At 36.4% G+C, this 11,263-nt stretch overlaps 2 protein-coding genes across 2 annotated transcripts in view; one reads left to right on the top strand and one right to left on the bottom strand.

The window, feature by feature from the left end:
- The window catches only part of tm4sf4 (transmembrane 4 L six family member 4), a 4,962-nt gene extending 2,839 nt beyond the window's left edge, over positions 1–2,123 (bottom strand). Inside the window, exons 1-2 of the mRNA XM_037697948.1 lie at positions 1,953–2,123; positions 1,401–1,490 (exon numbers count right to left, since the gene is read on the bottom strand). Of these exons, the coding sequence (XP_037553876.1) occupies positions 1,401–1,490; positions 1,953–2,123 (261 nt within the window). The remainder of the gene's footprint in view (positions 1–1,400; positions 1,491–1,952) is intronic.
- Positions 2,124–4,392: 2,269 nt separating this feature from the next.
- LOC119407671 (glutathione hydrolase-like YwrD proenzyme) overlaps positions 4,393–11,263 on the top strand; it is a 12,267-nt gene continuing 5,396 nt past the window's right edge. The window contains exons 1-7 of the mRNA XM_037674488.1: positions 4,393–4,500; positions 5,082–5,235; positions 5,309–5,462; positions 7,613–7,819; positions 10,006–10,158; positions 10,238–10,328; positions 11,048–11,219. Coding sequence (XP_037530416.1) covers positions 4,401–4,500; positions 5,082–5,235; positions 5,309–5,462; positions 7,613–7,819; positions 10,006–10,158; positions 10,238–10,328; positions 11,048–11,219 — 1,031 coding nt within the window. The 5' untranslated portion in view covers positions 4,393–4,400. The remainder of the gene's footprint in view (positions 4,501–5,081; positions 5,236–5,308; positions 5,463–7,612; positions 7,820–10,005; positions 10,159–10,237; positions 10,329–11,047; positions 11,220–11,263) is intronic.

Consider the following 11,263-nt stretch of genomic DNA (forward strand, 5'->3'; position numbering starts at 1 on the left):
ATTTACAAAACTACATTTTCATTGTATTCAAATATATATATAAAAATTTTTTTTATATATGTACACACATACATTTTTTTTTCACTTTTACATCCGTTAGTTTGATGGGTTTAACCACAAGTGATTCAAGTCTCATTTAATTCTAGACTGAGTTGTCCAAATAGTGTTTGAATACAATGAAAATGTATTTTCTTAAATCTGAGGAATCCAGTCACGTTATAGATAAATATTCTCTCCTGGGCTTTTAGTATTTTTCACTCAAGGGCTCTGATGTTGAGACTATTTGTGCAGCTGTTTGCAGGGTCAAGGTACAAAACCCACAACATCGATCGCAGAGATGCATGTGAACTGTGCAGAGACCCAGTTTTTTAATACTGCCCTTTTCTTACAGCAAATTTATCATTTGACTGCTGATATATATATATATATATATATTTTCCGGCCTTGAGTTGAGTGCAGGACAATCCAAGAAGAATATGTTTATTAAGTTGTCATGTCTTGTTCTAAATGTTATGTTTAAATGATTCGGTATGGTAGGTCTTGATCTTGCAGCCATCTGCACAGTGGCATCCACTCTTGTACTGGAAGCCATATTTTCAGCTATTTATCAGGTAGATTTGAGCTGGAAAAACAATTAAAAATTGTTCAAAAACTATATATATATATATATATATATATCTATATATACTTTTTTTATACAGGTAGTCTCATTGAACCACAAGAACTTATTTTCAAGAGAGACCTGTTTAGGGAGCCGATGGGGGTTAAGGGCCTTGCTCATGGGCTGAGAGTGGGGCAAATGAGGGTGGGGGCAGGTGTGGGTGCTTCACCTACCCTACCCAGATTTTTTTGATGTTGTCGGTACCGGGGCTTGAACGGGCGATCTTCTGATCACAGGCCCACCTTCTTTAACCTCTGCGCCACCACTCCCCAAATAATATACAGACAGACATCATTGCTAGATGCTAAAACAGTTTTAAGCACCTTAACATTTGCTCCATTGCTTTATTGATTTAGTTTTATTGCACTTAGTTGCATACCATGTTTAGGGTCAGTTCTGTGAAGTTGCTGGATGTTGATACAAATCATGAAACATTATAAAATCTGATTATTTACTAGTGTCATGTGACAGAACACTTGAATGAAACAGGTCTTGATATCAGTAACGGCAATAATTTTACAGAAATTGCTAATTTTGTTTTTTATAGGTCAACAGCAGCTTTGAAAATCCTAGTAAAAACTACCGGTAATTAGTTTTAATTTATAATGTTGCATATTCATATTTATAATAAAAGAAAAAAATATATAAACAAAGTTTAACCTGGACTCTAATCCAAACAATGAAAACAACTTTTGTAAAGGTAAATGTTTTAGAGTAAGACACTGAAACATCTCCTCACTGCAAATCTTCGCCCGCAGCTTTCATTTCCACAGCAGCCGCAGCAATCATTGTTCTTCAAGCCCAGGAAGACCAGAGCTGGAAAGATCATCTGCCACCAACACACACACACACACACACACACACACAACAAATTGACCAAAAGGTGGAAATATTAGTTTCCTGACTGCATGCAGAATGTCCCACTATGTTCAAAAAAACATGCAATATCGTTTAACATGTCATGCTTAGCAAATTAAATAATTTTTTACTGCCATTTTGTTTTAACAAATACACAATTACAATATTTTTAAAACATGTTTAATAAAGGCACACATATAAATTATAAACTGGTTTATAATTGTGTATGCTTTAATAGCATTACAATGAAATTACTCATTTGGGGAGAAATTATAGACATTTAACCCATGCTGCTACTAATGTATCAATAAAAAACATTTTTTTTAATGATATAGATAAAATGAGCATCATCACATCAATTCATTTATTTATGTTGCATCCTTCACGAGTTCAGTTTATCAAGAAGACACATAGTATTTTTCCTAAAACTTACCAGCACTCCTGATCCCAGAATGCCTCCAAAGAACCAAACCTGCTTTGTAACGTATTCGCTGTCCACAATGTTTCCACCTGGGAAGAAGAGCAGGATGTTGCACAGCACGCATACGATTGACAGAGGCATCAGGGTGATGCCCAGACATTTGGCAAAACCTCCCGAACACATTTTGAAACTGAAGCGTCAACAGCCGTAGACAGCAAGAACTTCTGCAGGTGAAGTATTCTGTGAATTTTAAAACTCCACTGAGAACTGGTCTTTCAGTTAGACTGTCTAAAAAAAACCTTGTACAGATGAGACCTAATAGAGTCCAGTCTTAGTCCATTTTAGGTGGGTTACGCAATAGAATGGGAGATGCAAATAGAAACACAAAACTTTCCACTGGTTGGTTTGGACCTAAGATCGAACTCCACAACAGCTTTTGGAAAGTTGTCCTTTAATCCACTGAGTGATGTCGCCTGCTTCACCTGCTTCTGAGGATTATCACAGCTTCATTTGAGCTTTTATAGCACCCTGCCTCTTTTTATGGGTGATCTCATGGCTTCACTTTTACATCAGCCAGCTGTAATATGGCAGGATTACACACATCCACACACACACTTACACAAAGTGCAAACACACATGCACATGCTTGTGGCAGCATACAAAACTCACAGAGGGTCATAAACGCAGTAATACATGGCTGTGTGTGTGCACAGGCACAGCAGTGAAGGCACAGTGGTTAATATTCTACCATGTGGCATGTTTATATAGAGATAGAAGAGGAAGTGACACACAGAGGGGTACTCATGGTTGATCTGTACCTACATACTCAGTTAATCAGGAATGTTGCACTGACCCATGTGAATAATTCATAAAAGTTTTATTAAAATACCTTTGAGAGGATTACATTTTGTTTTGTTTAGTGCCTAGCCTAGAAATCAGTAGATGAATTTGTACAATATGCATCTTGCTTGATATATTTTCTAAAAATGAGAAATGGCAGGGAAGGGGTGAGATGAGCTATAGGAGTGACCGATGAAGGAATCTGTCAGTGGAGGTGGGACTGCATCAAGGATCGGCTTAGAGCCCCTTGTTTGCTCTGGTGCTGGACAGACAGATGAGGTCAGGCAGGAATACTTGAAGAGGGAACAGCCGAAACAAGTCGATACCATTAAAGAAACTCAGTTATCGACATATGGAAAGAACGACCTGTGACCGTTAGGTACTTTGTTTATTCTCCTCAAAAAATGCGTGTTGTAAATCTACATGAGAAAAATATTGTAGCTGTAGGTTTGAAATCTTAGACTGTACATCATGTTTTGTTTTTTTGAATCATTAAAGTCCGACAGGTTTATCTTAAGCAAGTTTTATTGCACACATTTACTTAAAAAATAAACTTTTCAATAAATGATTTCATTTGTGAATACACTCCCAATTCATTTTTTTCCCCTGATTTGATAATTTTGTCTAAGTGAAACAAAGCACCAGATCTTCTCAGATTATGGCTTGATTTGAACACCTGTCTTTATTGGAAATTAGTAAGAAATATCACAACCAAATACGACTTTTTATATTCACTGCATAGACTGCAGTAAGTTGTAAACTTTTTTTCAGGAGCACTTCTGAATGCCACACCACCAGTGGGTTTCAGTTTGTTGCTGCCTCCATAAATAAAACTCAGTCTTTCAGGCCAATATCAATATTGTTATTATTATTTTCATTAAACAACTATCCCAGGCAATAGAAACTATCACTTGTTGACAGTTCAAAAGACAGCATCATCAGAGATGAGATTCATGCATACGGTATGTGGAATTTTACCTTTTGTCATTAAAAACAAAACAAATAAAATGTAGTCTATGATAATTGCATTTTTCTTATTATAAAAATGATATGGTCCCTGAAAAAAAAACCTGACTGAATCACTTCCTCTGTGTTAAAGCACAAAATGAATTTCTTTCTCACATCTTCTCCACACTTTTTCAAACGCTTCATTAGCAACAATATACTTAAAATTTACATGTAGGCTTAGTGTGAAAAAAAAAAAAAACTTTTTTTGTGATCAGAAATTCAAACATATGTAATTTCTAAACAGTTCTGACATTAAGTGAGGTGTAAATGTCTAAACTGATCCTATTTTTGTTAAAGTTGTTGACAAATTTAAGAAGCCAATTTTCACAACTTTGATAAAAAAAAAAACTTTAAGAGACAAGTATAAGCTAGTACCTCATAATAATATTCTTCAAATAGTATTTCACAATTATGATATGTTAGGTAATAATTTGTAAAAGTAATCTACAAAAACATTTTCCTGCAAAAACAAGCGAACAGGGAAACCTGATCGATGCGCTCTGCAATCTCCTTCTGGAGGCTGCCCCGTTCAGTCAATCATAATCAATACCAGAGAAATCGACCGGAGAGCTTGCGGTCTGTTTTCCTTCTCGTTGCTGGGATTTGAGCAGAATGGGCTCGGACTTGACTTTCTCCTCTCGCCGGTCTCCTGTGGTGTGTTTACACGGCTGCGTGGCCTCCAGTCAGCCTTTGGCTTCCACCGTGGGACTGGGTGAGTGGGCAAGCTTCAAAAGCAAATAAACGTGCAAACAAAGAGCACAGTTTCCACAAAAATCTGCAAAATTTCCTGAAAGAAGAAGAAAAGCACGAGGAAGAAGAAAAATAAAACTAAGAACTTTACACTGTGAATATGTAGGTTAAAGCTATTGTGAATTATTAAATCTAAACATATTCCTTAAAGTTGTCTTACTTTTAGTAGTAATATATTTTTGCATTATTTAAGCAGTTAACTTTAACATATAAATATGGGTGAATGAAAATTAGTTTATGGTCCACACAATGTGGAGCTCATCAGAATTTAAGCATTAAATATTTTAAGTACCTTTCTCACAAGATGTGTGGATATAATCATCAATTTTACACTTATAAATATTAAACTATCCTGGAGCACTATAATAATAAAATATCAGTGCATTTGGGTTGAGCCACTAAAAACGATATAAAAAGGAAACAGATTATTGTAGAAATAAAGTTCCATTGTGCCAAAAGGCCAAATTGTGCTTTATAAAGCGTCAGAATGTCATCATGTTTATTATACACCGTTACCTGTCGTAGTCCTGTTTTTGTGTCCAGATGTCCTTAAACGTGGTGGAAATGCTGCAGATGCTGCAGTTGCAGTAGCAGCAGCTCTCGCAGTAACCGAGCCATGCAGCACCGGACTTGGTGGCGATGCTTTCTGCCTGTTCTACGATGGACACACTGGAGAGATCAGAGGGATTAATGGCAGGTTGAGAGTCCACGCTTACATTTTATTTTTCCTCATTCTTGGTCATTATCTGAACATCTTCCTTTGTCCTCAGTGGTCGTTCACCCCAAGCTCTGACCCTAGACTTGTTAGAAGGACGTGGTCACACAGAAAAGGCCCCTCCTTCAGTGTTTGATGCTTTGAATGTTACAGTACCTGGGGCTCCTGCATGCTGGTGTGATGCTGTGCAGTTGTTTGGAAGTCAAAAGGTTTGCTGTTTTTGTGTGTTTTCTGGTTAGACCTACATGCACAGCTGTATGTTTTATGCAAAACTCAGGGAACTAAAAGTCAGTTTACAAAATATTAACATGTTAGGATGAACCCTGTTAAAGTTACCATGTTGACATGTACCACTGGAAATGTATCTTGAATAGAACTCCTTGCTTTGAGTTTGAGGGACATAAACAAGCAAAGGAATAACTTCTAGATGTTTCTTCACCTTCCAAGTTAAAAGGTCTGCGCAGCCTTGAAATCATGCGAAAAATTTAGAAAACACTTTTGAGGTCCGACTACTTTGAAGCAATCCAACACATTGATTTTCTTTTATAGGTCGGGAGAATTTATTACACTTTTGTTAGAAACAAGAACTCGTTACAGTATCATAAACCTGCAAACACAGGAAGCGATAACCAAACTTCCAAACTTCATCAAGGACCAACAGACAAAAACAGCAACACTTCACCTTTTACACAATAAAACTGAAAAAAAAAATACTTCAGCACTTTTTCAACCTGAACAGGATGAACCAAAATTTAAAAAATGAAAAACGTAATATGTGTTATAGAGTCTTAAAGGTGTTGCTATAAAGCTACACATCATAAATACTTTATCTTTAATTTTGTTTATTAAAAACAACGTTTTGATGTTTTGCCTGTTTTAAGCTACCTTGAGCATTAAGTGACTAAATATACTCATTTTCCATAAGTATCTCGTGATTTCAGCTTTATTTGTTTATTTGTTTATTGAAGGATCCCCATTAGTTTCTACCCTTGCAGAGACTGCTCAACATTGCAATTAAATCAAGCTTTTACCACCATACAAAAAGACATAATAAAATGCCAAAGATTAAAACAAAATCAAAACACAAAAATATGAATCAACCATCTCAACAACAACATTTTACAAGCGTCACAAAATGACGTCACAAAATACCTTAAAACAGCAATTTTCAAAGTGGGGGGCTGCTGCCCCCCGGGGGGCCACCAGGGGGTGCTATGGGGGACCCCAGAAAGCTGGAAAGAAGTTTTAAAAAAAGCAAAAATAAAAAAATTGTAATAATAATAATAAAAGTTGCCCGCTAGGGAAATCTGTATCTGTCATTTCCAGATAAACACACATGAGAGAGAGCTTAGATTTCTTTAGTTTTGGTCTTCTGGTCAACAAGTTTTTTTTTTTCCAGTGGGAATATAATACAGTGTTTAAAACATGTTAGTTAATAACATTTTTATGATCAGCAGCTGTAATAATTCATTGAAAATACTGAATAAAAGTTAAAACATTGTACAAGTTGATGTTTCTTTACGTATTTTGTAGCATTGTTTGTGGGTTTGTGAGGGGGGCCTCGGCCAGAAGCTAATGCTGTTTGAGAACTCTTGCCTTAAAACACACAAGGATTAAAAAGTAATCAATTTTAAAGTTAGCAGCAAGCAATCTTCATTTCTAGTAGAAATGTATCCGTTCCATCAATTCAATTTTATTTCATTATCTACTATAGATTTTTTAAAGATTATTTTTTAAATGAATTGATCAGCTATTAATGTATTTACAAGTTCCAATAAGAAATTGCTCCATACACAGCTGTTTTTTTAGAGCACTAGCCCTAGGCAGAGGTAATATAAACGTAACAAAGTAAAAATTGTTGTTTTAACTCAAGAAACGGCTTCCAAACTCACAATTTATAAATCATAAATGAGCCAAAAATAATAAAAATCAACATACATCTAAAGCAGATCCGATAGCCTCGTGTGAATTAGAATGAAAGTTGTTTAAGGTGTAAATATGTGTATGAATAGCAGTATATGTAAATTTTTATCAATTTAAAATAATGTCACTGTACCACATTAAGAGTAGAGATGAATATATTAAAGCTCATGCATCACTTTGAATTGTTTATTATTATTATATTTTTCTTGTACAAAAGAAATAAAAATACAATACATATTATCTAGAATAATTTGACACTTTAATAAGGCTCTGTTTATGATCATGTCGTGTTTTTTTGTTTGGAAGATGCTCATAAATAAGTGAAAACTGCTTTTAGTTCCCACATATTTCCTCTCAGTACAATGACCGACTCTTCCTGCTCACCAAGATTTCCTGTTTAAAAAAAAACACGCGTTTCCTCTTCCTGCTCTTCTAGCTGTCCTTGCAGGAGGTTCTGGGTGGGGCAGTGGAGCTGGCAGAGGAGGGGTTTCCTGTTGCTGTGGTAACAGCACACCACTGGGAGAACTGGACAACGGTTCTGAGGAGTAATGGGAAGGACTTAGGTGAGGACTTGCTGATTGACGGTCACGCACCCAGATGTGGACAAGTTTTCAAAAACACGTCATTGGCTCAAACCATAAAGGTAAATAAAAAAAGAAACAAAACATGCGTATATGTCATGAATAACACTAGACATTTTAACTTTTTATTCAAACTCCTGTTTTTCAAAACTATGACGTTCTTGGAAAGTTAGACCGTCTAACCAAGCAGCATGCAGGAGTCCCCCATTGCTAAGGGATTTGAATTGTGAAGGTTTACCACGGTGAATGTAGTTTTTGGTTAAGGGGGAGACCATCTTGGATTTTCACTTGTGAACCCAATTTTTGATGGAGACCTTTATTGCACCTTGATGCAGCCACAAACCAAAATGCAAATGGATGTTGGCTTGTTGTTTATTTTTTAAGTTCTCCAGCTCACACAATTTACATACATGTACAGTATATTACATATATATCTGCAGCCATCTTAGATTCTGATGTGCCAGCCCAGTTTTTGCTGGTGACCTTTCTTATATGTTGATCCATCAACACAACAAAATGGAAGTTGGTACCTCACTTATTTTTCAAGTTATGATGTTCACAACATGGATGGACAGCATGGTGGCAGCTATCTTCGATTTTTATGTGGTAACCCAATTTTCAAAACAAAATTTCCTACACGCAAATGTAGCCAAAATGGAAGTCGATACCGCCTTTATTTTTTTAAGTTATCATGCTCACAACTTGCACAGATGGACACACGGAGGGTATTTCCAGTTCCTCCCCTTCGTTCCGTGAAGGGGACAAAAAAGATATTCAGAGGTGAAAATTTTGAATAAGGGGACAGTGAGTAGAAGTGAATAAATAGTGATAAAGTGAAAATTGCAGCAGAAATAGAAGTTAAGGATTAAAAAAAATAATAATTTTAAGACAGGTGGATTACAGCTCTGTGCTATGTTTATCAAAAGTCAAACAAGTCAGTCGACTGTGGCATTCTTTTCTTAGACAGTTGACTGTAAGTCTATGGTCAGCAAAAAGTAATTTCATTTTGTGGCGTTTCAGCATTGCCTTCATCTTTCAGACCAAGAAGCTTCACCAGTCTTTTATTTAATAATGTTAACATTAAAACACACATACTTAAAATTATAACATAAAGGGAGTAGTGACGGAGAGACTGAAGCATTGCCCAAGCCTAGAAAAAGACAGCTCCAGTCTGATTAGAGATCTATGGGATACATTTTAATAGACAATATGAGCAATTTTTATTCAGTACTTACATGATTCAAAATATGTCCTGACATGAGAACATGTTTAGTTCACATGTGCTTGCCCAGATGAGCTATTATAAATGTTTGTGATAAGTGATAAGTGTTTGGCTGCCTAGGATGAAACTAGACAATATTTGAAATATTCTCCTGTTATTTTATTCAACACATTCAAAAATCCAGTTTCAGAAACGGTTAGGAAAAAAAACTTTAACATTTTGTTTTATTCTTTAAACTACCATAGTTAAATTCCATTCACTATAAATAAAAATAAAAATCTGACTCCTGCAGAGTAGAAACTGATTGTGACATTGCTACATTGTTGCAGCAATCCTAAAAATATTCTTTAAAATACATTTTAAACAATGTCATTCTGACATTATATCTTTATACTAGTAATGAAATTGTTTAACACTTTCTTGAAACCACATTCCTGTTGAATATAGAACTTGTAACTATGATTGTGAACTTATTTTAGGGTAGTGTAATATTTGTAACACTGCCCCTCTGCAGTATCCTTTGCACAAAACTATGACTGAAGTCACTTTGAGTGTTTGTCCACTTGTGCATCACCTCTAAAATACGCATTGACTAAATCTTAGTAGTTACAAGATAATTAGGTCATAATGCACTAAACCAGGAAGACAGTCAAGAATTCCCAGAACAGCTTTGCACATACACAACGCACACAAGTCAACCTTCTGAAATATTCAAAACAATGGCATGAGCTCAGCCACGATGATGTGGGGGGCCATGTCACGGCGGTAACAGTGTGTCATTTCCTTATTCACACTCACACACTTACTCACACACTTACTCACACACCCTTTGATTCTTCTGATTAAAGAAATTTTTCACAAAGCAGTGGCCAATGGATTTCTGCCGCATTACGTCATCCTTATCATATTTTAAATATTGATTAAAATTAGACGACTACAATGCAGACAACGCTTTCATAGGTTTATTAGTTAAACAATTGATCATTGCCTCTGCCAGCTGTGTAACATAAATGAAACCATCAACAGGAGCTTGGTGAGCATGGCAAGCCAGCTTTCTACCAGGGCAGAGTGGCCCAAGCCATTGTCGATGTCGTTAATGAGAATGGAGGTGTCATGACTCTGGAGGACCTCAGCAGCCATGATAGTGAGGTCATCACCCCTATAAGCACAACATATAAGGTCAGCAGTCAGAGATGCTTATTATATCTTTGTTTTAATAACGTGCTGAGCAGACTGACTGACTTTGTTGAGGTTTCAGTGTGTGCGTCTGTGGGAGCTTCCTCCCAACAGTCAAGGACTGGTTGCCCTGCTCCTCCTCAACATCCTGGAAAACTTTCCTCAGCTCAAAGGTAAAACACTGACTCTGTTGAGATAAGGCTAATAATAGATATATAGCTTCTAAAATGGACAGCGGAATGAATTATCTCAAGAACACTGTGAAAGTATTGTGACATTGTTGCTAGAAGAACAAGTATTTGTGTACTTTTTGTCCTCTAATTATAGTAGCTTTCTTATGGAAAGAAAATCAGGGTAACTCTAAAAATTAGACCTACAATACCAATATGGAATCATCAGATTAGATATTAGCTCTTTTTATTCTAAAGTAGCAAAACATTTTATTCTATGAAATATATTCACTGTGATATTCGCACATCCGAAACAAAGTGGGATTCTTTGTCTTGCCTGAGGACAGTAGAGCAGTTGTCTGACTTGTGGACAACCCTATGGACCAAAATCTGTCCAAGCCTGACATGAGAAACAAGAACAAGAGCCGGAGCCTTTGACTCTTCAGTGTATGAGGCAGACCCACAGAGGCCTCACCCTGAACCTCACAGAGTAAACAAAGCAGTAGACACCACAGCACACCAGGGGGATATTCATGGTATTATGCAGATGGTTTTAATATTAGAGATGATTGTTGTACATTATTTATACTGTACATTTCCACAGAAATCTCTTTTTTTTTTCTTTTGACTTTATTTTCAAAAGGAAAAAAAAAAAAGTTTACAAAAGTGGATTTTTTTGTTGAAATATCTTAGCTTATTTTATTTCGTCACATCTTTTGTAGCTGGAGGCCATAACAGTTCTGACTATATCCATGTATTTGTGGAGGCTGTGCGTTTGGCACAAACAGATGCTTTTCGTTACCTGGGCGACCCGGCTCATGCAACCATCCCTTTGGACAACTTACTGGATAAGAGCTACAGCCACCAACAAGCGCAGCACATCAGCATGGACAGGTGTGTGTTCATGTTTGTGTGTGACTGCAGGTACCAGGTGTGTG

Source organism: Nematolebias whitei, chromosome 3 (genome assembly GCF_014905685.2).
Source record: "Nematolebias whitei isolate Nwh7 chromosome 3, NemWhi1, whole genome shotgun sequence".
Lineage (NCBI taxonomy): Eukaryota > Metazoa > Chordata > Actinopteri > Cyprinodontiformes > Rivulidae > Nematolebias > Nematolebias whitei.